This window comes from Cavia porcellus, unplaced genomic scaffold (genome assembly GCF_034190915.1).
Source record: "Cavia porcellus strain 051 isolate PalLab524CR breed Dunkin Hartley unplaced genomic scaffold, mCavPor4.1 scaffold_20, whole genome shotgun sequence".
NCBI classification, from domain to species: Eukaryota; Metazoa; Chordata; class Mammalia; order Rodentia; family Caviidae; genus Cavia; species Cavia porcellus.
Window position 1 is genome coordinate 62223483 of NW_026947503.1, and position 27495 is coordinate 62250977.

Consider the following 27495-nt stretch of genomic DNA (forward strand, 5'->3'; position numbering starts at 1 on the left):
AAATGAGGCCCTGTGATATCACAGAACAGCACTAAATGTCAGAACTGAGAGACAGGTTTGTTCCACTCACATTTCCACATTCTTTTCATTCCTCCCTGCTGCTGCCTATAAGCACTTTAAAACTTACAGTAATTTCTCCATTAAACACAAAACTCAGGTGTTAAACTGCTGGGAGATATGACACTGTAACATTTTGAAAATTACCAGTAGTGGCTGTTAGATGCTTGGAGGAATCAAAAGAGCTTGGAGCCATGGCGACAGAACGCCCACTACCCTGCAACTACAGCTGGTCATGAGTTGTAGGGAAATACAAGGAAGACTTTTAAAAACCCTAAAAGAATCTGAGATAAAACAGTAGTGGTGTCGGTCTGTGATAAATGTATGTATTTCCACTGGCTCCACAGAAGATAGGTCAATTTGGAGCCTTTCTTAGTTTTTAATGCAATTGTTCATTTGCTGATGCATGAGAGGCAGGTTGGCCTGTCAGGAAAGGCTGATGGAGCCTTTGTATTGCCTCTGTCCTTAGAATCAGTAGTGTGATGCTTGTGGCTGCTACATCTCATGTGGTCTCTAGCTGTAACTCCTAGCTCCAAAAATGAATTCCCTGAGGGGAACGAGAAATGTGTGCACAATTGGAGAGAGAGATGGGTTAGTAATCTTCCTTCGGGGTCTGCAGAAGCCCTGATGTAGAGATAAGTCTTCTAGTGGCGTTGGCTGAAATCTGATGAATCTCTTAGCCCATCTTCCATCTGTAATGCACACCTCTTTTCTCTAGGCCATAAATCTGATAATCATACAAGGGAAAATTAGTAGCTGTTTTTCAAATGGTGATAAGGATAGGTCTTTTCTCTTAGAACCTAAAGTCCGATAATCTTACTTAAAGTGATATGGCAGATCAGGAATGCTTCCCGCCACTAACCAGCTTGGGTTCCAAAAGCAGCAGCCAGCCCTGCCCCCACACTCACACTGGCTGCCATAAGGGATGCTTCTCACCAGATGCTTCTCACCAGTGTGGGCTGGGAAAAGCAGCAGCCAGCCCTGCACCAGCACACTCAATGGCCACCATCAGATACCGAGGTAGCCAGCACTGGGCAGGAGAACCAGCCAGTCATGCTTTGGAGAAACTGTAGCCAATGCAGGAAGTACCTGGGACTCCATTATCTGCTTGTCCAGAAGAACCCAGAAAATGTCAAGACGCAGAAGCAAAAGCCAGTCTCTGCCTTCAAGTCATGCAGAGCAAGTCCAGGAGATGTAAACATGGAAGAGACTGGGGGTCGCACACCTGAAGTTTCTGAAGTGATGGCAACAGAAGTAAAGAAACAACTTTATGAGGATATAAAAGAAATTAGAACAGAAATACTACCTCAGGGAAAAGAAGAAATGAAAAACATAATAAAAGAATTGCTGAGCATCTCTAAAGAAGACATAGATAAAACAAATAGAGGAACATAGGAAAATGAGGGAAACCTTGAATGAACAATACAAGAAAGATTTAGAATGCATGAAACAGATTCAAAGAGATATCCAGGAAAGTAGAAACTCCACGGAAAGCTGGCAGAACCACTTGAAAGAAACTGAAGATAGACTTTCAGACCTTGAAGACAAGTTTACAGCTAGTGATTGTAAAAGGAAAGATCTCTTAAAAATAACAAGGAACCAGGAAATAACAATTCAGCAGCTGTAAGATTACACAAAGAAAACTAAATTAAGAATGATAGGTGTCAGTGAAAAAGAAAGGGTCAACACAAATGACACAAAAAGTCTATTTACAGAAGTAATAGCAGAAAAATTCCCAAGAATGGGAAAAGTTCCTGACACTCAGATAAGTGAAGCATATCTCCAGTAGCCATAAGCAAAATAAAGCTACCACTAGACATATAAAATCAAGATCCCAGAAGTTTAGCACAAGAACAGAATACTAAAAGCTGTTAAAGAAAAGAAACAGATCACCTGTAAAGGAAACCCATCAGAATCACGACAGACTTCTCAACACAAACCATCAAGTCAAGAAGAGCTTGGAGTGATGTGTTCCAAGTCCTGACAGAAAACAACTTCCAACCCAGACTGATGTACCCTGCACAACTACTATTCAAAATTAATGGAGAAACAAGCTACTACCATGACAATGAACAACTGAATGGATTCGTAACCACCATACTGACCATACAAAGAATACTGAAGGACATTCTAGAGAGAGATAAAACATGGTTCCAGGAACAGTGGCAGAGGGGGATCACCAAAGTGAGGCAAGCAGTTGAATGGAGGGGAGAAGTAGGGAGTCAACAGCAGGAAAATAGCAAGGCAGAGAATGAGCAGTGCATGTTGGCCATAACCATTAATGTAGATGGCCTCAACTCACCAATAATAAGAAACACAAGCAGACTGGATAAGGAGACAGGATCCATCAACATGCTGTACATAAGAAACACATTTAAATCAAAAGGAAATTCATAACTGAAAGTTAAAGGGGAGAAAACAATGCTCTGTGTGACAAGGAACCAGAAAAAAGTAGGGTAGCTTGCTCATCAGCTACAGAATGGCTAAGATACAGCATTTCTATACAATGGGAAGTTACTCAGCTAAAAAGAAAGATAACCTCAAGGCTCTTGTAGGTAAATGGATACATCTTGAGATCATGCTCATGGGCAAAATGGTTCAGACTCACATGAGTGAACATCATGTTTTCTTCCTACTATAAAAAACTAATGCAGTTAGTGGGATCCAAAATACACAGTAAATATTGTGAAAGTGAAAGCCAAGGAAATAACCTAAAAAGGGAAGATAGTGGCCATTGTTAATCTATTATCTAGTTTTGAAGCCCTGAATTGTTTTCATTGTTTTGTTTAGTTTGGTTTTATTCTGTTGTGTTTGATTTTATTATATTTGGTGGTAGGGGCAGCTATTTCAAATATAATAAAATATATTATGGTATTCACTGCTGATTTCCTATATCTTGTTTTGAAGTCCTGTATTACTTTCATTGTTTTGTTTTGACTGACTGTATTCTGTTTTATTTCATTTGATTTTATTGCCTTCAAAATAAAATAAAGTGGTATGGCAAGTTTAGTGTCTGTAAAGCATCAAGTTAATCATGTCAGATATTAATACTTCATTTAAAAATTATAGTTTTAAATAAAATTTAAAAAATTTTCCTTAATGGCTCTATTATTAATTTTAGAACACTCATATTCTCAAATAGGCCATCAATGATCATACATGTGAGTCACTGGTGTAGGTTTCTGACATCTATACACAAACATGAACAAACCCCCAAAAGACCTAAAAGGAGAGGTACCCTAGATTTTCATCACTGCCCTCTACCTGAGCATCACTGCGCCTTGGTGCTGATTAGATTTCTTATACCAGGGGACATTCACAGCTCCTGAAAAGGCACAGCATTCAGATGGATCAAAGGATCTTTCCTTCCTGAATCCTATTTATTCCATATCAATGCAGCTATCATACTGCATATATTTAGTTCTTAATTTCTAGAAAGAATCAAGAAATAAATATTTCAATGTCCTTATGCACGTGTGGGACGCAAAATTCCACTCTAGTAACCATACAGGAAAGGTGTTTCTGAGGTCTTGAACCCTAAGCTTGGTGTCAACTCACCTGCCATCTGTGGCAGGCTTGGCACACAAGCCAGGACACAGGTGAGTGCATTATACTCAGTATAGCTATTTCCACCAGTACTTCCAAGCTAGTCCAAGCTATGCTGAAGGGAAACGTCCCCTGGAGTGTTCCATAGAGGGTTGTGAGGGAAGGCTTCTCACATCAGACTTACTATGGTACTCTCTTCCTTCAGGCTAACTGCTCACTTAGTGGAGCTAAAAGTAGCATCTCTGTGGCTGTATCAGACTGCTCTACAGGCGGGCAGTCTGTATCCAGCACAGATTTAGTATGCACATATTAGGAACTAGTGCTGCAAGTGTATTTGGAAAAGTTTCTCTGCTCTTACGCGGAAGGGAGAAGACAGGTGTCAATAACATAAGGCAAGTGTGGGTTAGAGGATGGCTATGTGTTCTGGAGGAAAAGAAAGTCGGGAAGAGGGAAAGAGCATGAGCACGGCAGAGGAGGCGGGATCGGCCCTGTGAACACAGTGGTCAGCATAGGCCTTGTTGGAAAGGGATGACTGGGTAAGGACCGCAGGGGTGGGGAGCTGCCTGGTACCTGCAGGCAGAGAGCCTGCAGTGGGAAGGTGGGCAGGGGAGAAGTTCCTGGATGAGAGGGAACAGTGGGAGGAGGTGGGGGCATGGACCTCTGGCTGTGCAGGTTGTGAGAAAGGAGTCAGGGGCCATGACGCACTCGCTGGCCTTGATTGCTGGAGGGACCGAGTTCCCGAGAGAGCCAAGAGGCGGCCTCGGAGGGCCCAGCTGGAAGTGGAAGGTCAAGCTGGGGATTCCCTGAGTCTGAAGCACCCAGACGACAGCTGAGCAGAGTCTGTGAGGGCGCTGGACATGCACACCTGGGCTGTCAGCAGCAGGCACACACAAGTGTGGCACCATAGCCCTGAGCATGGGTGGGGTGATGCGGGCTGGAGCCCCACGTGTGCACTCAGTCTCCTGCGTTGGGACTGAGCACTAGGGACATCAGGCGCTGTGGCCTGAGGCATGCCAGGCGAGCGCTGCTCTGGAAGCTGAAGAAGGAAGGTTTTTCAAGGAGGAAGGGCGAGCTGTCCGGTGGATTTCCCTCAATCTTAACACTAGGCAACACTCCGCAGCACGCGGTCCACCTCTGGTCAGTAGGTGCTTTCCGCAGAGGACTCCTTCCCAGCGAGGTTGATATGACAAGGTGCTTGCTCTTTCTTTCTTCATCTGTCTGTCTGTCTGTCTGTCTGTCTCTGGGTCTCTCTGTGTCTCTGTCTCTTTCTCTGTTTCTCTGTCTCTGTCTCTCTGCCTGTTTGTCTGTCTCTGTTTCTGTCTCTCTGTCTCTGTGTCTCTGTCTCTCCCTTTTCCTCCCTGCCCCTTCTCCGCAGCAGAGGTGTTCAGCAGTTACTGACTCTGTCACACAGTGAGGCAGGCCCATCTTACTTCTGAACCCCAAGCTGGCCCACGTACGACAGGAAGGAAACACTTCACCTTTGGGCAGGCCATGCACTCTGTCTTCGTTTCTATTCTGTTTTACTCTATTTAATTAAAAATAATGTTGTTCCTGACCCACTAAATTGATTTCGCTAACCACTAATTGCTTGTGAGTGTGGGACTGAAAAACACTACTTAGAGAGTGTCTGGCACTGATCTCTGCCACATCCATTATTAGTCAGGGAGACAGTGCTATTCATCTTCCTGTCCCCAAAGTCCCTTCTGCAAAGTAAATGCTTAGCACATGCATTTGAATGAATCACTTCTAGACCCAAAAGTAATACTTCTTAAACTGGGCTCTTTGGATTTTGCTAACCTTCGTTTTTACAGGAGGAAGAATACTTCCTTTGTCTTCAGAATGAGGCCAGCCCTGGCATCTTCCTGAATGGATTTCCATGTAACTGAGCGCCTGAGAAAGTCCTTGTTGGGGTTGGGGGTGACTACCTGGTGGACCAAAGTCAACAAGTAGGGATTTCCACAGTCATAAAAGGCACAGGCAGCCTGAAGGGTACAGTGGCCTTGCATGTGCTTATGGATCAACCTTTGGGGGGCCAGGGCAGTGGGGTTCAGATCCTTTTAAAAGCATAAATAACAGGAAGACCTATTGCAAATGGAAAGTGAACTCAAGAGGTGGAGGGGGCTGAGGGTACAGACTGGGGGACCAAAAAACATTAAGATGTGTTATGTACACACCCCTCTTCAGAAGAGCGTGATTATTACACACTGCAAACATATGCTGATGAAAATTAGAATTAAAAGATTCTTAAACACAAAAATCTAAAAATCTACCCAAAGAGATTTTCATATATCTTAGAACAATGCTGCTGTTTTAATTTATAAGGCACTGATGTTACCTTGAGACATCTGTCACTTAAAAATGGAGGTTAAAAGACATGTGGCTTAGTGATACCTGGAAGTAGGACAAAAATGACCTATAAGCTGCCATTCTAGCATGTCCAGGGAGAGAAGTGATAGATGACTTAATCTTTCACTTGAAGAATCTTTAAAGTCACAGCCCTGCACACAGGGCCTCTGCGACAGAGGCGCGCTCATGTTTGATCCCTTCCCCCATGGCGCACCTAGGGAAGTGGTGAGGAGAACATGGGGTATTTTTCTACTGGGTAGTTCTCACTCCTGTAGGTGACACCACAGGAAGGGCACCTGCTGCCATGGGCAGAGGACAGATTTTGGAAAGTGACTCCTCTAAGACTAGATATCTCCTTTTGGCCTGTTTCCCCAAACATCTTTTTAACTTTAGCTTTTTAAACGAATTACATCTGTGAACTGAAGTCCTCCTGTCTTGTAAGGTGTTGGTGGGCGCGACTGTGGGGGCAGCTAGCTTGAAATCAAGCTGGAGGCTCAGAAAGGAGCTGATGCTGCAGTCTCAAGGCAGGGCCTGCTCCAGAGGACCTCAATTTCATGCTGAAGGTCTTTCAGAGCATTGGACGAGGATTACGGAGGGCGGTCTCCTTTACGTGCCATCAGCTACAAGTTGATTGTAGCTACTTCTGATGGATTCTTTCACTTCCAGGAGGGCTGACTCACAAACCAGCATTCTAGCTTAGCCAGGTGCCACTTGGTACCTTCCCAGGGAGGAGCTCATGCTCCACGTTGGGGCAGAAAGAGCCGTACGAGCCGCTGGATGCTTACATTCTCTTCAGAGAGCTGCTCTGCTCTGTTCGGGCTCTGAGGAGTCAGAGCTTTGGTGAAGACTAAACTTGAAGTTCAGCAGCCCAAACTTGCCAAATATGAGTAGATACCAAATCTCATCCACCTTCCCAGGAGGTGTTGAAGGCCAAGCAGACCGAGCCTCTACCTCGTGGGCTTTGGACCAGCATGTGACAGATTGCCAGTCACATCCATGTCAGCAACAGTTAATTTTTAAGAGCAAGGAGTCATTAGTGAAATTTTTATTTCTTGTTAACCAATGAACAGGAAGATCTATTTCCTCTTAAACATCACACCGAAGGAAATAAAGAATTTGAGAGACTGTAAAATTTAAGGCCTTCTACATTCTAAAACAATTGCATGATGCCCTGCCTTAATAAAACATATATAGACCTAATTTTAAAAAGCCAAGGCTTACTCTAACAACCTGTACGTACTTGTGATCACATTGTCTTTAAGCCAATTGTTTGCAAATCTTCCCATCCACTCATCTGGAGGCCATCTAAAGGGAGGGACGACCCCATTCATCTGCAGACTGCTATCCATTCCTGTCGTCTCAGTTCCGAGCGGAGGGTCCCTTGCCACAGAATTGCTCATGAAAGCTTCTGGGACATCAGGTGGGCTGTACTTGTGTCGAACTGAGAGGAGGAGTGGAGGAAGCATTAGTGCTGGGCTCTTCTCCTTCAGTGATGGGGAAGAAGCCTGATGTCCGATGTGGACCTCTCAAGGTGTTGGTGCCAATGCACTGCAGAAGTGGAGCAGCATAAGGGTCTGGGTCAGTAAAAATGGTGTAAGTGGCAAGTCCTGCATTTGACACCAGGAACTAGCCCAGGCCAGTCTTCTGAAGACAAGGACTGGAATGAACGGAGACAGGCTTATTTGCGACAGTAATGCTCGTCTTCGGAGGGAGGAGTGCACAGAGCCCTTGCTGACAGCTCGCACACTCCACATCCCTCTCATTTTCCGGAAGTCAGTCTTCAGTGTTCTTTCTCTTTTTTTTCACACACTCGATGAACCTGAAACATACTTTAGAGTCAAGGACGATGTTTTTCTTATTGTGGAAAATTTGAATGACCTACGGAGAGTAACAATGCAGATATATTTCATCGGGGACAGGGCTCCTTTTGTTCCTTTTTTCTTTTTACTAACGAGTCAAGCTGACCCGATTTGAGCTCCTTTGTGCCTGCCTCCTCCCAGCGACAGCGCTGGGCCTCTGCGGGCCACACACTTCGATTCTGGAATGAGCAGACACTTTACCTCCTCCTTGAGGGAGCGATTGTTTAGAGGGGAAGATTCTGAATTAATAGAAAAGCATTACATTAACTTCCACTTATGGTAGTTCTTCTCATAAAAGGAATTATTTTCTTTCTCTTTGAAGAATTGGACAACATTTAGAAAAAGCAATCCATAAACTTTTAAAAGAAGGGGACAGCTTTTAAATGAAGGCAAAGAAAACTTTTATGTGGTTTCTTAGCTTCTGCCTAAACTAGTGAAGTTTCCTAGTGAAAGGTCTGGATGGCATATGTAGAGAACACGCAGCAGGTGAAGAGGCCACTATGGGTTGGGGGGCCACCATGGGCTGGGGGGCAGGGCAGGGGAGGAAGAGTGAATCAGGGCAGGTTCCAGTGCCCCAGCACAGTATGGGCTGAGATCACCTTCCTCCCCACCTGGCAACTTCCCTTCTGTGTAGGATGCCTCTAGACTTTGATCTGGCTTTAGCTGTAATAACTACCAGGACCATAAAGGCAAGAGCAGCTCAAACAGCTTTCTGAAAGAGAGTCTCATGAGGAACAATTGATTTTTCTGCCCAATGACACTGGGGGGCCTAATTTTCTTAATTTTTCTATGAATGAAGGGACATATTTATCTTGTTTTAATTATCTGACACCTTTTCTTTTTCTTATGTTTCACAGTGACTAAAAGAAGGTACAAGCTTTTGTCTGGGAAGCATTTGGTATCCTGAAATATTTAAGTCAGAAGAGTCTAGCACATGTGACCAACAAAAGTGGGAGGAAATTGGGACACTGGGACCTGACCTGATTCTCTTGTGGCGTCTTATGATAGGATCATCTAGGAGGAGTCAATTCAGATACAATTTTAAACTTTTGTTAAGATGCTTGAAGATATAGGTAAACAAAAGAGAGAATACGCTGGTATAAAAATTCTATTAAAATATTAACTTAATTAACAATGAAAAATTCACAACCTCTTTCCAAAGAAGGTGATTACTCAAAAACAATGAAAGGCTGAACATGTTTACTTTTTGCTCTGTAGTTACAGTTTGTGCTAAATGTCCCCCAAAAAGTCTCATGTGGTCATAAGGGGCAAGCCTGTTGAAGGTGGCTGAGTCTACATTTGTGATTGGTATTCATTATGTAGTGCTGGGGTTGGCTGTGTGAGTGCTGCACCCACCCAGGGGTGGGGAGCTGGCATACAATATAAGGGAGGGAAGGAGGCGTGCTTTTCCCTCTCTGCTCTTTCTGCTCTTGCAGTTTGCAGCCACCATGAATGGCTGCCTATCAGCCATGCCACCCTGCCTTGGAGCCCGCTGAGTGTGGACTGAAACCTCCAATAACTGTAAGCTAAATAAACTTTTCCTTTCTTCATTCTAGGTGTCAAGTATTTTGTCTCAGCAACAAAAGAAGAGTAAGCAAGACAGAATTTGGTACCAGTGGAGTGGGGTTGTTGTTGTGATGATAACTGACCATGTGGATCAAGAGCTTTTGGGAATAGCTTGTGGGAAGAGTTTGGAAAAGTTTGGAGATGTTTCCTGAAAGCATAGAGTTGGAATATCTCAGGGTGTTCGGTGGGGGAGATTCTGCTCAGCGCTCAGGAGACCAGAAAACCAGTAAAGATCAGCCTCAGAGTTTCTGCTGGGAAGAAGGACTACATTGGTTTTTAGACTTCATAAGATGTGTGTCATGGCTTGGCAGAAAGTTTGTCTGCATTTTGCTCATGTCCAGAGACTTTGCCTGAGACTGAGACTAAGGGCAGCAGACTAATCTGGCAGAAAAAATTTCAAGGCAGTTGAATGCTGAGGTAGTGGCACAGCTATTGTTGGGGGCTTTTACCAGATTTATGTTGTGAATCAAGAGCAAAGAGCCCAGCTGGTGATATAAAATGTTGCAAGTTTGGCCAGAGGGTAGGGGTAAGCACCAGGAAAGCTGTGGACTGTAAAGATAAAGCTGAGAAGGAACAAGAGAATAGAAAAGATGGCCTGGAAGTATCACAAAAGCCACGAACATCCACTCTTTACAACAAAGACTTTGCTTGAGGAGAAAGCTTCAGAGCACTATGTTCCAGAATGGCAGCATAGAGAGTTTATTCCTCACCATCAGGTTCAGAGTGCCCAGTGATCCTGGCAGTTGTACCCTACAGCCAAGAAAGAAGAAAGCCTGGCTACCGCTCCATTTGGCAACAGACCTCAGTATTGTCCACATGGTACTGGTTTTAGGCACATGGAGAATGCAAGAGTTCTGAGGTTAAAAAGGCTTCCACCCTGATTTCAGAAGGCCTGGGAGGCCAGGCAGTGTGTCCCTAAGAGGGCAGTGTGTGAAGCTGTGAATGTGAAGCCAGAGGTGCAGTGGAGACCCCAGAATTTTGGAAAAGCTAGGAACGTGGATCATCTAAGGAAAGCTGCAAAGAGGAAGCAGAACCAGCCCAAGAGAGAAGTCCTGGGAGCTATACAAACCAGGAGTGCCATGGGGGTGGAGTCACTCAAGCCCTTTGGAGTTCACAGCCAGATTGCTCAGATGCTGAATGTGAAGTCCAAGCCTTAATGTTTGCCCTGCTGGATTTTGGACTTGTTTCGGTCCCAGTGCCTTGTATCCTCCTGTCTGTACCCTTTGGAATGGTAATGTTTATCTTGTGCCATTGAAATGTTATAAGTGTTTAACTTTCTTTTCATTTGTACAGAGAGTTATAGAGCTAAGAGTTTGCTTTAGACCCCAGAGAAGACTTGGGACTTGGATTTTTCAGTAATGCTGAAAGTGTTAAGATTTTGGCAACTCTTGAAGATGCACTAAATGTCCTTTGCATAAAGGATGTGCATGAATCTCTGGGGGGCCAGGGGTGGAATGTTATGGTTTGTGTCTAAATGTTCCTCCAAAGCCTCAAGCACTTGGGGGATGGGCCTTTCAAAGGCGGTGGAATCTAGCATTTATGGTTGGTTCCTTGTCTAGTGCTGGGATTGGCGGTGTGAGTACTGCACCTGCTTGGGGCAGAGTCGGCATGTGATATCAGGGAGGGAAGGGGGAATGCTTCTCCCTTTCATCCTCTCCACTCTTGACACTCGTGGCCAGCATGAACAGCTGCCCCTTAGCCTTACCACCCTGCCCTGGAGCTAGCTGAGTGGACTGAAGCCTCCACAAACTGTGAGCTAAATAAACCTCTCCTTCCTTCACTTTGGGTGTCAAATTTTTTGTCTCAGCAATGAGAAAAAAGTAACCAAGACACCAACTGATATATTGGTATGAAGTTTACTTCCCAGACGATTCAACTATCTTTGGGAAATAGGAAGACAGGGTGGGGGTTTACTTTTAAATCTCTATCATTCAGCCCTACTTGAAAGTGTTTTCTTACAATGAAGAGATTTTTGTCAAAAAGCAAAAGTCCTCAAACCTACAAATCATCAGGGATTCAGCTGTTTTAGAAGTGACTTTTCTTTAACTTGTCTCAATCACAACACAGCTTCCTTAGGTACAGAGAAGACCTAAAGAACAGATTTCGTCTGAAAAATGATAAAAACTGGGCTGAAGAGTCAGAAATTAGAATCATTATGGAACATATTTGGCTTCCCTGTTTCTTCAGCTAGAATTTCATATGCAAAGTTGGGGAAATGTACATGAACTGCACGCACACCCATATGCTCTGTGTCGGTGTGCGCCACTAACTTGCAATGAGATCAAATAGCTGATTTAAACTTTGAGTTTTCCCATTGGGTTCAGACAACTCAGCTGTTTATCCAGCAGCACGTTGCTTAAAAATAGATGGGATGACATTTGTGGGTGTGTTTTAAAAAATATCCTTTGGAGAAAGCAGCAGAATTCTAATGCCACATTTACCATGTCTATTACATAAGAATGGCAAGTTTTTGTGGAACAAAGACTCCATCGAAAATATTCTTCTTCCTGTTGTCTAAGTAGAGCTCTTTTGGAGCCTGGGTACAGTCGTCAGCTCTGTCAGGGAATCCCATCTGAGCTGTTCTGTGGCCGTAATTAATGGAATGGAAGTCTGAACGTGGTTGGAAAAGCTTCATAGTAATGTACATGGTGATTTTTCTTCTTTATTCTCCTAATTATAAACCCACAGTGCCCCCATCATTCTTTCATCAGCTGTTTACTGATTGTCTACCACGTGGTAGGCAAAGTGACAACAATTAAAACAAAGTGATGCACAGTGCTTCACCTGACTTTGTGGACCTAGCTCCTGCTGCTTGTGACAATCTGCCACCCAATATGACGTGGCTAATATTAGTCTTAAACTTGCTGTCATATGATGCCATGAGTCTGGGAGGAGAATTCAAACAGTCTGAGCTAAAAAATATACCATCACCTGAGAATTTCAAACTGAGGCGTACACCAGGAACTGACGGTATCAGCTAAAATGTGAGATTCTGATTGGCGTCCTAATCTCCGCGGCGTTGCTGATGGCAGAGGGTCAGGATACCAGGAGGTAGAAATGGAACCCAGAGTATCGCTTTCCCTCCTGGAGCAGTGCACCCTTCTTGACATCTCACTGACTTGATTTATTAAAGTACACAGTTTAGGGGGAAATTGCATTTACTGGATCACATGAAAGAGGAAATCAGGTCCCACGTGCAGGCATGGGTGTTTCAGCTTCAGTTTTTCTGAGTTTTCTTTGAGCACTGAGGAAAAGTAACAGGATTAGACTCCTTTCTTCCTTCACCACAGGCTCTGGCCTGCACACTGGGATATGGGCTGCAGGACAATGGCTTTGCCCATGGAGAAAGAACAGCACTTGTTGCCCCTCCTGCACTGTGGCTTGAATACCAGGCCTGCTGCAGATGGGGTTTGCCACCTGCTCCTGCTTCAACCTGAGGCTACCACAGTGGGTGTCCAGCTGATGACCAGAAAGCAGTCTCCATCCCAGGCCTCCCATAGGACAAGAATTGTCTTGTCCGCTAACCTCATCTTTGTTTTCCTAGATTCTGCACAGGGTTCTGGAGGCCTGGCAGCCTGCCCTATTGGCGAGGAGTTCCGGCTCTCTTTTGAACAGCTCAGTCTCCCTTGGAGCACCCCATAGGTTTTTTTTAATTTTTTTTTTGTCTTTTTCCTTTTTATCGGTACTGGGGATCAAACTCACGACTGCCTGCTTGCAAGGCAGGCGCTTATCCCGCTGAGCTAAATCCCCAGCCCCTCACCCCCATAGTTTTTGCAAAAGCCATAAATGCTAATGACGACCAGGGAAGCAAGTTTTCGAGCCCTGGGGCTGCTACAGGAGAGCTCAGAGTGAGGGGAAAACCATATCTATTTCTAACTGGAAGACCAGCTTTATCCTTTCATTAGATCCAACTGCTAGGTGAAGAACAGTTTGCTAATGAAGAGGCACAGGAATTCTGTGAGGAGGAGCCGAGTGTGCGGAATGAGCAGAGCCCTGGAGACGTGCCTTCCATCTTCCTTGCAATGTCGGGAGTGGTGCTGTAACAGGGCTTTGAAGCCCAGGTATATGCCATTTCTTTCTTCTTTCCCTTTTAGGTTTAAACCTCCGTCATGATGCCCTAGCTGTCCCTTCTCAGTAACTTGGAATATTGATATATTTTCTATAAAAATAGAACATTGAGAAGCGAGATGCGATTTGGATCTATTTCTCTTTTATAACTCTTTCTAGTTCTATTTTGTGTAAGGTTTATGACTTGGGTGGAAGATTCATTATATTTGGCAAGCAATGGATATTATTAATCCTATATTTTATCCAACTGCAACCACTTTCTTTTTACAAACAGAACTTTGGAAAACACTGAACTATTAAAAACATTAGCCATAACTGATAATTTAGTCTGGAGAAAGCACAAACACTATAGATTATGGAGACCATGGACATGGATAAAGGCAAACTTTCTATTATTCTATTATTCATGATATATTTAAGTCATGTAAGATCATTCATGTGCCAAATGTGAACACGCCATGTATGCTCACTTATTTTTACTTTGGTAGTGAAAATATACTAGTCGCATCCATTTCTCAATTTCACATTGACCATGACAGATCTATTCTTTCCTAAGCCAAATAATTGTGAATCTGGCACTTCCTTCTTCTGTGAGTTTGCGGGCTGGGGTGGGGAGGCTCGTTTGCTCTAGACGCTAACCCAGGATCTAGATACACGGTACTAGTTTTCATCTTGTGATAGCTGCGCCCATAGAATGAAATGAACAAATGGATTCCTCTGTTCATCCATTGGCATTTGCCAAAGGCCTCCTACGAGCCAGGAGCCGCGGGAGCAGAAGACATGGTATCCCCACACTCACACGTGTCCTGGAAATCTTTCGGGCTCCTGGCAGGAGGGCGAAATGGATGCAGAGGAGACAGCAGCAAGCTCTTACCTGCGATTACAGGACGGTGTGAAACTGCGAGAACATGCACGTAGACAGCAGCAGTGTGGAAACAGGCTCAGGAGGCCACCCTGCCCTTGAGACCTGAGTGAGGGACCTGAGTGAGCTGGAGAGGGAGAAGAGGGGCTTTGCAGGAGGAGATGCAGGCTCCTGCACCAGCTGTGTGCCCTACAAGGAGAGCTCACCTGGAACACACTGCACTTTGAACCTTGGGTGTCTCCTGCACTGCTAGAAATACACCTACAGTGCTCAGATGCACACCTATAATAGCGTTGCCTCATTTAAAAAGCTAGGTGATCTCTTTCAGGACTGTTCCCTGGGCTGTCTCTAGCTCGCACTCCTGTGGTGACACAGGTACTGCTGTCTCACATGCAGGCTAGGTGTGCACAGCATCGCCCAGTCCTTTCTTCTTGAACAGGGATTCGGCCCCCTGCTCACACCCTGTGCTGTCCCCTCTGTCTGTCACCCCCTCACCCCATCCACAAGGCCTCACTTCCATTTATGTCTTGCTGTCCCCTTGCGCTGCCTCCTGCTGGGTCTCTTTCAGCTCAGGCACCCCAGATGTCCCCATCCATAAGCCCAGCACTTATTAAACACTTGGGAGACCTCTCCACACCTCCCCCCAGCCTTTTTAATATCATCTTTCCCTTATTAACACTTTATTCCTTTTGGTCAGCTTGTTTCAGGTCATCTTTCATTTCTCAAAATATCACTACTGTATTAGTTTTCTCTAGCTGTGGGATCAAATCACGGCAAGCTCAGTAGCTTAAAAACAGCTCACATTTATTCTCCTAAAGTTCCAAAGGCCAGAAGTCCTATGCAGGTTCCATGGGCTGGCACAAGCCTGGGTCAGGGCTGAGCATGTTTGGCAGGTTCCACGGGGGGCTCTGTGGTCTGCCTTCCTTACCATGGTCTGCCTTCCCCACCATGAGGCACGCTATCCCTTGGCACCTGGAGGTCACTTCCTTCAGCTTCAGACCTCCCCTGCTTCTGTGGTCACACTCAGGGTCTACCCGGATAATTCTGGAAATCTCCCACTCCATATTAGTTACTGCATCCACATCACTGCCACAGAAGGTAACACTGCTGGCTTTCCAGGGTTAGGGTGTGGTCACTGCCTTACTCCACTTACAGCACTGCCACCATCAGCAGTGGAATGCTCTGTGGTGGACATCGGCTCCCGAGGTGGACACCATCATTATCTCTATGTTACAGGTGAAGAGACTGAGGCACAGAAATGCTGAGTACCTTGCTCAGGTCACACAGACAGGGAAATGGAAGGAAGAGGATTCCAACCCGGTTCCAGCCATCTCAAAAGCTTTAGCTTCTTCATGCAACCATGCATCACCTCTCACAGTCCGGGATGCTGCACTCCTTGGTGCTGGCTTGGATCAGAAGGGCTATGAGTCCATCCTGGTCAACACAACATGGAAATTTCTAAGAGGTGTATGTGTCCTTTTTCTGGATATTTCTTGCACTGACAGCATGGCCAATTGAGTGGCCAGGTGGTGACAAGCAGCAGTTTGCTTCTCCACTGAAAGATCAGTGGGAGCCACCTTGGTAGGCTGCCACTCGGCTGGGGCCAAGGGACAGTAAGACCAATTGAGTCCATGCAAAGATGCTATGGAGAGAGCATCACGGAGCAGGACCTGGGAAGACTCTCCACTGAAAGGACAATGCAAACAAGACAGACACTCAGGGCCTGCTGCTCTCTCTGCAGGGAAAGAGAAGGCTGAAAGGTCCCAGAGACACAAGGGTTGCAGGAGAAGCTTGAAAGAAAAAGAACAGTAGAGCACAGAGAGAAGTCCTGTCAGATTTCAGTGAGGGAAATATACTCAGGGCAGACTCGGAGGTCAGGAAACAAGTGAGTGCTGGCAGTTGGGGAAAAATGATAGATTCTTCTTTCGCCACTGCACACAATTATGAATAAAAGTTTTCTCTCATTTGAAGGAGGGATTGAGGCCTTTGGGAAAAGGGAAAGATCTGGTGCCTAGAATAAGCCAGACCAAGGCACCCTGTTAGGGTTTAAATGTGAAGTGTCCCCCAAAGACTCATGTATGGAGGGCTTGATCCAGAGAGGACTGGATCATGAGGATGTGGCCAGTGGGTCAGTACACTGATGAGTCCAGAGAAGACTGGACTACTGGGTGGTGTGGCCCAGCGGGAGGAAGGAGGTCACTGGGGATGTGACTCTGAAGGGTACACCCTGCCCTTGTCCCCTTTCACTCTCACCACCTCTCTTTCTCTCTGGCTCCTCCCAAGCCCAAAGTAAAGGAGCCAGAAGACCATGCATTGAAACCACAAGCCAAATAATCTTTTCCTTCCTTAAATTGACTTTTCCAGGTTTTTTTTTTTCCTGGGGATCGAACTCACATTCTTGTGTTTGCCAAGCAGGTACTTATGCCGCTGAGCTAAACCCCGAGCCTCCTTTTCCAGGTATTTTGTGACAGTGATGAAAAGCTGGCTGCCATAGGCCTTGTCTTCAATAACAGCATCACTTGAATCTCAGTTCCTCAAGTACAGAATGGGAATTAGGGAATGAGAGTTAAAGAAAGAATCTGAGTACCCCCGCAGAGCACTTTGCAGAAACGAATAACATAAAGAATCATTACATTCAGGTTCTTCAACCTCATCAAGACAAATGGTAATAAAGGTTGTTGAGAAGCCAGCTAGTTTTGGGCACTCATGTGGGGTAACGTGTTCAATTGTGGGCCACAGCTCTGAAAAGAGACGGGGGTCCACTTTTGTGGAACTGACAGGCTAATAGAAGAGCTGGCAAAAGCAGACCCTACAGGAAACAGGAAGCACAACAAAGAAAAATGGGTATTAAGCGCACAAAATGGGAGAGTGCACCTGACTCCAACCTGGCGGTCAGAGAGGGCTTTGGAGGGGAAGGAAGGGTCACCTTAGTGGGGAGTAGAAGGTGGAGAGAGGGTTGGGTCAGGAGGAGAGGAGTTGGGGTGGATGCATAGAGGAGGTGAAAGAGGAAGCAGTTCATGCAAAGACCCTGGGAAAAACACACAGTGCCTGTGAGAAAGGGAAGAACAGATCAGCCCAGCTGAGATGCAGAGTGGACAGAGAAAGAGTTAGAAAGTGAGGCTGTGAGGGGAAAATGTCCCTGGTGATGTCAAATTCTGTAACTCAGGGCTGCATCCCAAGGGTCAAGGGGAAATGGCGAGCAATTCTCAAGCAGGAGATTCAATGATTCTCTGAATTCTAGAGAGCTCATTTGGGCTACAGAGTGGTTTGGGCTGAGAGAAAACTACAGGCAGGAAGATCACGTGGACATTTACAGTGACTTAGGCAGGAATGATGGAGATTTAATGGGACGGTGCAGAGGAATAGAGGAAAGGGGTGGATATGAGATGAGAGAACTTGGTATTTTTTTCCATTCATTCACTTAATTAGCTTCTCTGTGTCTGCCTTGAGATATGTATAGAGGTACAGGAAGACATGGAGACTGTCCCCCAGGTTTCTGAACTGAAAATTAAAAGGTCATTGGTGGTGTCCTTACACAGGCAGGGAAAACAGGGAAAGAGGCTGAGTGCACTTAGCTAAGGTTGATTTTGAGCAGCGCCTTTATTTTTGTCACCCAGATATCCTTGGGTCCCTGGCATGTGAGCACAAATGAGGTCACATCCTAGGAACAGCCAGTTTCCCTTCTTCCAGCAGTTAGTTCTGACCACACCCAGGAACTGCTTCATGCATATCTGGGAACAGACCTTTCTGCTGCCTCCTCCCAGGCCTCCTTTCCACAGTGCCAAGAACTTCTGCGGCTGGCAGGCCATCTGCAGTGATGCTGCCACTCCCTGGTCTTCACTGTGTGTGTGTGTGTTCACGCGCACGTACGCACTTGTGCGCATATGCAGGGAAGGAAGGTGGTGCTATTGTTTCTCTAGATTTCGCCGTAACTTCATGAACACGGAGATAATATGGGCGTGTGTAAACAACACATGCTGTGCCTTTCCCACTGCCAAAAATACCTTCAAGAAAAAAATACCTTCAAGGGCTGATAGCTTTCCACTCCATGTACCACTGCAGTAAGAAGATCGTGGGCAGGACGCTGCCCCAGAAGCCCTGCATAGAATCACTGTTCCCTCAGGTGGCAGCGGTGGAGACAGTCCCGCTGGTATAAAAGCCTTCTTACGGTACACATAGTAAGAGTTTGGTGGTTACAAAGATTTGCTTTCTAGTTTGTTTCTACCAGTGTAAAATGAACAGAGGGGCTGTCCAAAGGTTCTGTATGATGGATATTGGAGCACAGGGAAAGGGGGAAACCCTCAGAATTAGAGAAACAAACAGCTCCCAAACCCAAAACAACCAACTAGGTTTTCAGCATCACTCCACAGGGAACAGCAGTGAATTCAAACATATTTTAAAACCTTGATGTACAAAGAGGTAACATATGTCTGCCTCATTCTTAAAAATTAACTGTGATAGAGTCAAATTCTACATTCCTTCTTCTCCTTACTAAATCAGTGGCATTTTGACAGCGATGTATAAAATTTGTGGGTGGACCATGGATGACATTTAGCTGGAACTAAATCATTACTGATAGGTAAATAACTGTGCTCAAACTCTTAGTACCTCATTTATATTTCTAGGAACCGCAGACACAGAGGAAAATGTAAAGGGAAGAAATAAAAGCTCTTCTTTATCTACGAAGTCTCAGTGTGATGTTTAAACCTTCCATGGAGCACAAGCACTGACCCTGTCCCAGGCATAAAACAGTCTGCAAAGATGAGACTGGAGGAGTAGAAGGAATATTTTTTTCTATTTTTCCAAAATCTTCCCAAGTACAGTGGCTGTTTTTGAATAGACTTTCTGAAATATTTTTTGAGGTCACCTACTTTGAGGAAATAGAGTCTGATTTTCAGGTGACATGGCAGTGAGCCTAGAATGCATGAAAAATATAAATCTTAATTATAGTTTCCATTTTTGTCATTTTTATAGAAAAAGCTGTAATTTCTTCTCTATCTTGCTAAGCTGTAGCTAGTTTCAAGGATTTGTGATATGATCTGAGTAAAATCAGGATCTCTGTACTAAACACCAAAATGCTCTGTCACAGAAAGTTAATTGTAAATCACCTTTGATATAATTATATTGTCACTGACTGTTTTGAGATATAGTAGCCAAGATAGCAACAAAAGTCTTAGGTCTGATTATTTTTAATCCCATGAACATAGTGGACAAGTACATTTTCCATATGATCTGCAATCATCGGAGCCATGGTAAATCATCAAAGGAATAAGAAAACTTCACCTTAGTGATATGTTGCTATTTTACAATCTTACAAAATAAAACCCATTCGAACTGAAGCTGTGGAATAATTTTAGCAATTGAAAATTACTACCTTCTCTAGAATAACATGTACTTAGAAAAGCCATGATTCAGAAACTAACGCGCTGTATGAATTCTGTTTCCTTTGTAGCAAATTCAAACGTCAGTTTACATTGTATTGTGATAAACATCTACCACAATCAGTGCTTCCATAATTCAGTCAATCTCTGCTGCATCTAAATAGGCTGCTCTGTAAAGCCACTCTGCACCTTATATGATAACCTTACTGCACGGGTGTCATTCTTACTAAAGCTCTGAGTTTCTCCCTCAGTCCCTCCAGTTCCATAAGCAATCTCACCAAAGTCAAAGGGTACGCCAGGGTGGTCTTTATAAAACTGTTCATCCCCGAATACAGACATCATAAAACATAAGATTAACTCCCACATGTTAAAAGAAAAAGAATGGATTAACACAGAGATCAAGCACAGAGTCTATTTCTTTTTCCATCCATAGCCCAGAACTGCCATTAGCTTACCTTATTAGCTGAAATGCCAAACAGAATGTCTTTATGGAAAATTAAGTTCATTATTCATCTCAGCTTTGATTTGGTGGAGTGCAGCTGAGAGCACTTAACTTCTCTGTATGATTTGCCGATGCAAAGTGGGTGAGGGAGGCAGTAAACACAGGACTTGGGGGTGGAGGGAGAGTGGCGACGGCTGGCAACTCTAGGTTTGCAACTTTCCAGTTTCATTCACAGGAAGATGCAACCCAGTCTTATCATGGATGAATATAACTTAAGAGAATCCTCAGTGCACATTTTTAAGCCTGTGCAATTTAGCATCTTGCAGTTAGTGTCCCAGTAAAATCACATCGCTCTTTTCAGTGCATTGGTGGATTCTTGGGCTATTGATTCACCTTGCAGTACATGTGGCTTCATGTATACTCCGCTGAAGATAAGCCCACACAGAAGAGCAGTCTTTGCAGTTTGCTAAAACCAGAATTCCCGATGGTCCAACCAGCAGTGGGAAGACAGAAGCATTTTGCACCTCTAAGGATAAGCCTGCACACACAGAAACCGGCTGCACCATTCAGATTGGCAGTAAACAGGGATGAAAAGGTTTCCTCTCAGACTTTGGTGATGCTTCCCACAAGTCTGGGAACACACCAGGAGTGAAAAAGCAATAGCCATCTCTTCACAGGACACCCATCTTTTCTGCTTCCCTTTCAGAAGTAAAGTAATCCCTTAATGGATTAATTTTCTTTAAAATAATTGAACATATTTTAGAAGCTCCTGAGACAAGGTTTTCATGAAAAACAATTGATGTCCATTGATAAACATCCCAGAAAATACTTGTTGAAAGTGTGTGTCTCACTCATTTCTAGTTGGGATGATCAAATTGTTGCAAATAGCTGCCCCAGGTATGCTCCTTCATAATGTTTGAGCAGGCAGCATTTATTCAAATCATTTTCTCAATTAAAGCATCCAATCAGCAGCAAGGCCAGTTGTAGGTTACCAACAGACAAGGACAAATGACTGAGCTAAACAATTTTAGTGCAGGGCAAAGTCTTTCTTTTAAAAAGAACTTTCTTATCTTTGTCATCATGTAAAATCAAACTTGAAATTCTCTTCTCCTGTGTATGGCTGTTTCCCAGGAGAAATTATAAAGAAAACCCGTAATGAAATGACTGATTTGCCTCAAAGTGTTCAGTGTAGTGTTACCATATGACCCAGCCATTTCACTCAAATGTATGAAAAATGAAAATAAATGTCCACACATAAGAATTGTACCCAAATATTCCTAGCACTGTGACCACAACCCTAAATGTCCTTCAACCTATGAATGAATAACAAAACTGCCGTATATCCATACAGTGGAGTATTACTTGGTGTTAAGGAGAGAGGAGGTATTGCTGTAACGGATACATGCTATCACATAGATGGATCTTGGAAACAGCAAGGTACTTGTAAGAAGTCAGGCAAAAGATCACCTATTTCCTGAATCCATTTGTAACGAAATGTCCAGAGTAGGCAGAAGTTACAGACAGGAAGAGAACTGGTTGCCCTACTGGGGAAGAAGGGCTAAGGGGTGAGAGTTTTATCCCAAAGGGATGAAAGTGTTCACCCTGATTTTTTGTGATGATCGCACAGCTCTGGGAATATACAAAAATGATTGACTTGTACACATTTGATGGGGGACTTTTCTGTGTTGTGAATGAAATCTCAGTAAAAAAATGCTATAAAATTAATCAGTATTGGACACATTGCCATGGAATGTTTGTTGCTGGATGAGTTAGTTAATAGCAGTAAATTCTATAAAAGGAAGATAGGGCGAGACATCAGAGGAGAAAGAGGAACCTAAATGGGAGAGGGCCGGAGGGCGCAGACCGACCTTGTCAGTCTTTAGTCCTGATGTTTTATTGTGGTTCATTTCCAATTTAAAAAAAAAAAAAAAACCTCTCAAAGTCGGAGATCGCGAGAGCCAGCGAAAATGACGAGGAAGAAGCAGCAAGAGAGAAAAGAAAGGCAAGGAAGCAGAGGATGAGGAGTGAGGAGGAAGGAGAAGGAGAAGACAAAGACTCCTTTTCACAGAGGACAAAGGCCGGGATTACTGAGGAGGGCAAGCGGGGGGACAAAACTGAGTGACCACCACAGTGTCGGATGATCCGGATGGGACCACGGGGGAACCCAAGAACCTGAAAGAACTGTGCATGAGGGCTCCAAGGTGTTTAGACGCGGCAGATGGGCTCTGGGAGGAGGAAAAGCACGGGTCCAGGACACGCGGCCGTGAGGATCGCGCAGGAGCATGAAAGCCCAGGCAGAAGGGAGGTCTGCGGGCTTTCTTAAAATGGCCTTTTTAAGAGATGTGGCTTAGAACAAAAAGAAGAACAAGGAAAATCTGCAGGCTTGGTCCAGATGGTCGCATGTGAACAGATGATGATGAAGGAGGAAGGAGTGGTGGGGAGGAGGGGGAGACAAAATACCAAACCCTCAAACTTTTATCTTCCTACTGTTTTCTCTATCAAAGGGCACGACTGGAAAGGGCAGAAGAAGCTCCGAGGTGAAGAGAAACTTGAGCTGCAGGACAATTTCTTCTGTGTTCATATGGAGATATATATATATATATATATATATATACACATTTTTTTCTTTAGAACTCCCATCTTTAGGTCATTAACAGCTTCATTTAGATCCTTCAAAACACTGTACACACAGCACCCTTAAAATCCATCCCTCTGCCTCCTTTCTGCTCCCCGGAGTAAACCTCGCAGGGCTCTCCTAGAATTCCCCGGTCGGATCTGGGGATCTGAGCAGGCGCTGGGGAGGCTTCCCGCTCCCTCTGCTTCCTCCAGCCTGGAAAGACTTGGAGCCTGGAAACTTTCCTCTTGCCTAACCGTCACTGCTACCCTTCCAGTTCTAGCTGCTGTTTACTTTCTCCTGGAATACTATATTTTCCTCCCACCGGTTCTCCTCTTTCATTGTTCCTCTCTTAACCCTGTGCAAAGGCAAGTTTTCAGAAGGCAAAATAAACACTGGTCTTCCCTGACCCTGAGCCAACGCGTGTATGTGAAGATCTGTGTTGTGCATGCCACCGCCAGGGGCCCAAATGACAGCGTCCTGTGCATCTTTCCTGTTTCACCTCCTGTCACCTGGGGAAGCAGGCCACACTGCATCCTCCCTGACCTTTCTGTAGGAACAAGAGCACACCTCTTCACATATGCGCGTCCTTCTGCTCGAGACAGGATTCCTTAAGCTCACTGCCCAGTTTACACTGGTTCTTCTCTCTGACTTCACCTCATGGCTTCCCAGGGCATCCTTTGCTAAATGTCTCATCAGGATGTTACTGATAGCTCCCTTTGTGGGTGCTGGGCAAAATTATCACTAGGAGGGCTTTTTCCTCTAAGGAGAAAGCTGGAAAGGCACCTGGGCCATTCTACTGTTAACATTAAAAAAAAACGCACTTAAGTTGATTTTGTTAATTTCACTATGGGAAGACCCAGCTCCCTGTTGCTCGCCCATCTGCTATGGCGTGTCACGAAGAGGGAAAGCAGGGAGCTAGGTAGTCTGATCTTAGGTTCAGATGTTGCTGGGGAGTGCTGCAAAATACCAGTTGCCAGCATTTTGTAATTCAGGCAGCCCCTGTCCTGTGGAAAGCTGGAATCAGCCACTGGTCCTCTGAGTGATAAAGGGACACCCAGTTACAGACAGCTCACTGCCAGAGAGCCAGAGAAGAACCCTGGAATAATTCAGCAGTACCTGTAATGGTTTGTGTTCAGATGTCCCGCAAACCTCATGGAGTTTTTTGGAGATGACTGGATCTAGGGTGTTTGGATACAGACTGAGGGTGTGTGTCAACTAAATGAATCCATAGATTGGTTTAGTTCAGGTCTGGGTGTGAATAACAGAAAGGCCCGTCCCAGGTGTGGGTGGCACCATCCAATAGCCTTTTAAACTGGATGGAATGGAAGGGAAAGGGAGGCTCCACGCTGCTGCTTGCTGCCTTCCTGCCTGGCCGCGCAGGGACCATTTCTCTTCTGTGGTGTCCTCTGCGTGCTGCACTGACTTGGAGCCATACCAAAACCTCTTCAAACTGTGAATTAAAATAAAGCTTTCCTCTTTCAGCTTGTGGGTGTTGGGTATTTTGTTGCAGAAGCTGAGACAGCACTGCTCCCATGATAGTATGTGTACATTCATTTGTGTGGTTGAGCAGAATAATTTTTCTCTCACCCCTGGACAGTAAGGATCACCACAGTTGGATCATGACTGCTCCTGATTATCACTAATTCTTTGAATCCACATATGGCCTAGCAAAAGCAGGAATTTAAGAAATACTGTTTCTGAATAGATGAAAGGCAAGGCTCATACACTGGTAGGTTGTGAGGCGAGGGAAATGAGAATGTAAGTGTACTGTCAAATTAATTTAAAGGACATTTTCATGGTTTATGTCAGTGGCCCCCGAGCCTCATGTGTTTGCACTGTGCATTTGTGATTGGTTCATTGTCTAGCACTTGGATTGATGGTGCTATACCCACCTAGGGGTGGATCCAGGATGTAATGTAACGGCAGGAAGAAGGTGTGTCTTTCTCTCTCTTGCTGGTTTCTGCCTTGCTGTTTACAGCCGCCATGAACTGTGGTCCCACCATGCCACCCTACCTTGGAGCCAACTGAGTATGGACTGAAACCTCCAAAAACTGTAAGAAATAAACCTTCCTTTCCAAACTATGGGCTTCAGGTATTTTGTCTCAGTGATGAGTAAAAAGTAACTAAGAGAGACATATTGTCCGTAGGGCATTAGCACTAATAGTCTGGTTCGTAAATGTGACCCTCATGTGTCTTTCTCTGGTCACTTTAGCTGTGATGCCACAATATCATGAAGTTCTGTTGTCAATGAAACACACACACACACACACACACACACACACACACATTTTGCTTGGAAAGTCAGCATGCAGGATGTTGATTTTAAAATACTGTAAGATTTATTGAATTAATAGTTTTATTTCACCAATTAAGATAGTTTTCTTTTTTAAACAGTGTGCCTAAAACTTTTAAGCTTTTTCTGCACAGGCAAATCCAAACTCAAATAGCTTTTGGTAGGGTCCTAGAATCAGGGTTGGTAAGTCTTAAAGAGTGCTAAAAGAATTAGTGGCAGCAAATGACGAGCTAGATGTGACATTCAAATCTTTGAAAAGATAAGATTTACATTTAATAGTATGGCAAGCTTGAGTTCATAACACAGCATCATCCTAAAAAATGTGCTCAGTGCACTGTCTCTGGTGCTACAGGAAGCAGTCTGGGACTACTAATAAGTTGCTAAGCCTACTGTGTATTATTTTTATTTTTGCAGATTAAGTTAGCTGATAGGTAAACACATACACTGCCATCTCCCTAGGGGGAAAAACAGGAAGAAAATATTTTTAAATGCTAAGAGGACTGGCTTTCATAGGAACTGAATCTTCTCACTTGTCTTGGAACCCATGCCAAACAACAATACAATGAGATGGAAAAAAAAAAATGCCCCAATTTACATTTTCAGCAAGGCCAGCAGAAAGTCCACAAACTCCAACGTCCGAGTCAGGCAGAAAGCCAAAGGGCAGGCCGCGAACATGTGGTAAATGGGAGGGATGGAGAGACCAGACCCGGGAACTGGGAACCCTCCTGGGGTGCTCACCCTTCTCCCCTGGGGTAAGGGCTTTATTGCCCTGGAAAACACTGTGATTGTGGAAGCTGGTGGAAGGCAAGGGCCTGGCTCCTTAAAGGACAGAAACGTGTTTTTGAAAGCGACTGCATGTTTTGTGTTTTCATGAGTTTTCAGGCAACCTGCGAGGTCACCTATGAAGCATCAGGGCAGGGACAGAGCTAGGTTTGTTCCTAAGAGTCCGAGGGAGTCATAAAGAAATCATTTCAGTTCCAGCAGCAGGGAAGGAAGCCCTTGATGGCTTGCCCACTTTCCTTCCCGGGGGACTGTTAGGGTTGATACACTGTGTCAACTTGAGAAGTTGGAAGCTTGAGTAAGAGACTCAGCAGGGAGCCGGGGTCCTTAAACATCTCATCCAGAGCAAGAGGAGGGCAAGGAAATTTGGTGAGTGCTACACCTGCCCTGCGGGGGACACACACACACACACACACACACACACACACACACACACACACACAGGATAGGGGGAGACAGAGAGAGAGAGAGAGACAGAGACAGAGACAGAGACAGAGTGGTGGTGGTATGCTAAATAAACCTTTCCTTCTTTAATTTTAGGTGTTGAGTATTTTGTCTCAGCAATGAGAGAAAAGTAACCAAGACATGAACCTTCTTCCATTTCTCTTGGAAAATCCAACTTATACAAATCAGAGTAACATAAAAGTAACACACCTGCAGTCACTCTAAGAAATGTGAAAAAGCACAGCCAAAAGCTTCTAGAAAATAATGAAAGCTCACCTGAAAAATATGTGGTCATGAATATTAAAGGCAAAGCTGAAATTCCATCACCGAAATGAATACTCACTAAAGCAACTGCAACTATAAAGGAAAATCACAAAATAGAATTCTAAGAACCCAGAGAAAAAAGGAAAGGACAACAAGATGTTGTTGACTGATTTCTGGAGGATAGATATGGAAGAAGAATTCTCAGAATTTAAGGAAAGGAGGCAAACAAAGGTACACAAAAGATAAAAATGAAAGCAAGTGAGTGAGGTAGTGATACAAAAGAAAGATGAAGAGGAGAGAGAATACATCGGAGCTAGGCAAAGGACACTCAAACTCCAAGGTATGGTAAAAAATTCACAATATTTAAATATTGAAATTTCAAATAAAATAGAATCATGACAGCAGGACACACTGCCACGAATCCCTTGGGCTCCCCCCTTCCTCCACACGCTTACCCTTTATTCTGGCTGTTTCTGAAGCAGTTCTGCGAGTTCTCTTTCTTGGCTGCCTCAGTAACCTGAATTGGTTAGAAACACTTACAGCAGTTTCTGTCAAATAAAAACATGACGCCGTGTCCTCGTCTACGTTTCTCACTGGATCTGGCGCTTTGTGACTTCTAGCTCTTCCCCAAGTTCAAAACGACCCTGAAGGGAAACCTTTTGATTGGATTCCAGACACTGAGGCAGCCATAAAAAACCCAAAAACTCATGAAAGAGAGCATCCAGGTCCGCTTCAGAAAGCAGCAAGAACGGTGAAAGACGTGTGTGTGCAAGAGGGGCAGTATTTTGAAGGGGATTCATAGCAAATGGATACATACACATAGCTGTGGTCCCTGAAGAAGAAAACTGAAACCAAAGGAATAGGATAATTACCGTGAAACACAATGCAAGACATTTCTGAAATAAAAGACCCTTAATGGGGCTTATTTAAAAATCATCCTTTGTATTCCCAGTAGGATTTGTAACATGCT

The 27495-nt window shown here is 44.5% G+C and overlaps 1 protein-coding gene across 13 annotated transcripts in view; it reads right to left on the bottom strand.

The window, feature by feature from the left end:
* Positions 1-27495, bottom strand: part of Dlgap1 (DLG associated protein 1) — a 758966-nt gene that overhangs the window by 246313 nt on the left and 485158 nt on the right. Inside the window, exon 1 of one of the 13 annotated variants that reach the window (XM_005001242.4) lies at positions 20141-20646. The exons of the other annotated variants lie outside the window; for them this stretch is intronic. Within the exon in view, the coding sequence (XP_005001299.1) occupies positions 20141-20191 (51 nt within the window). The 5' untranslated portion in view covers positions 20192-20646. Of the gene's footprint in view, positions 1-20140; positions 20647-27495 lie in introns of those variants that run through there. 13 annotated transcript variants of the gene reach the window in all.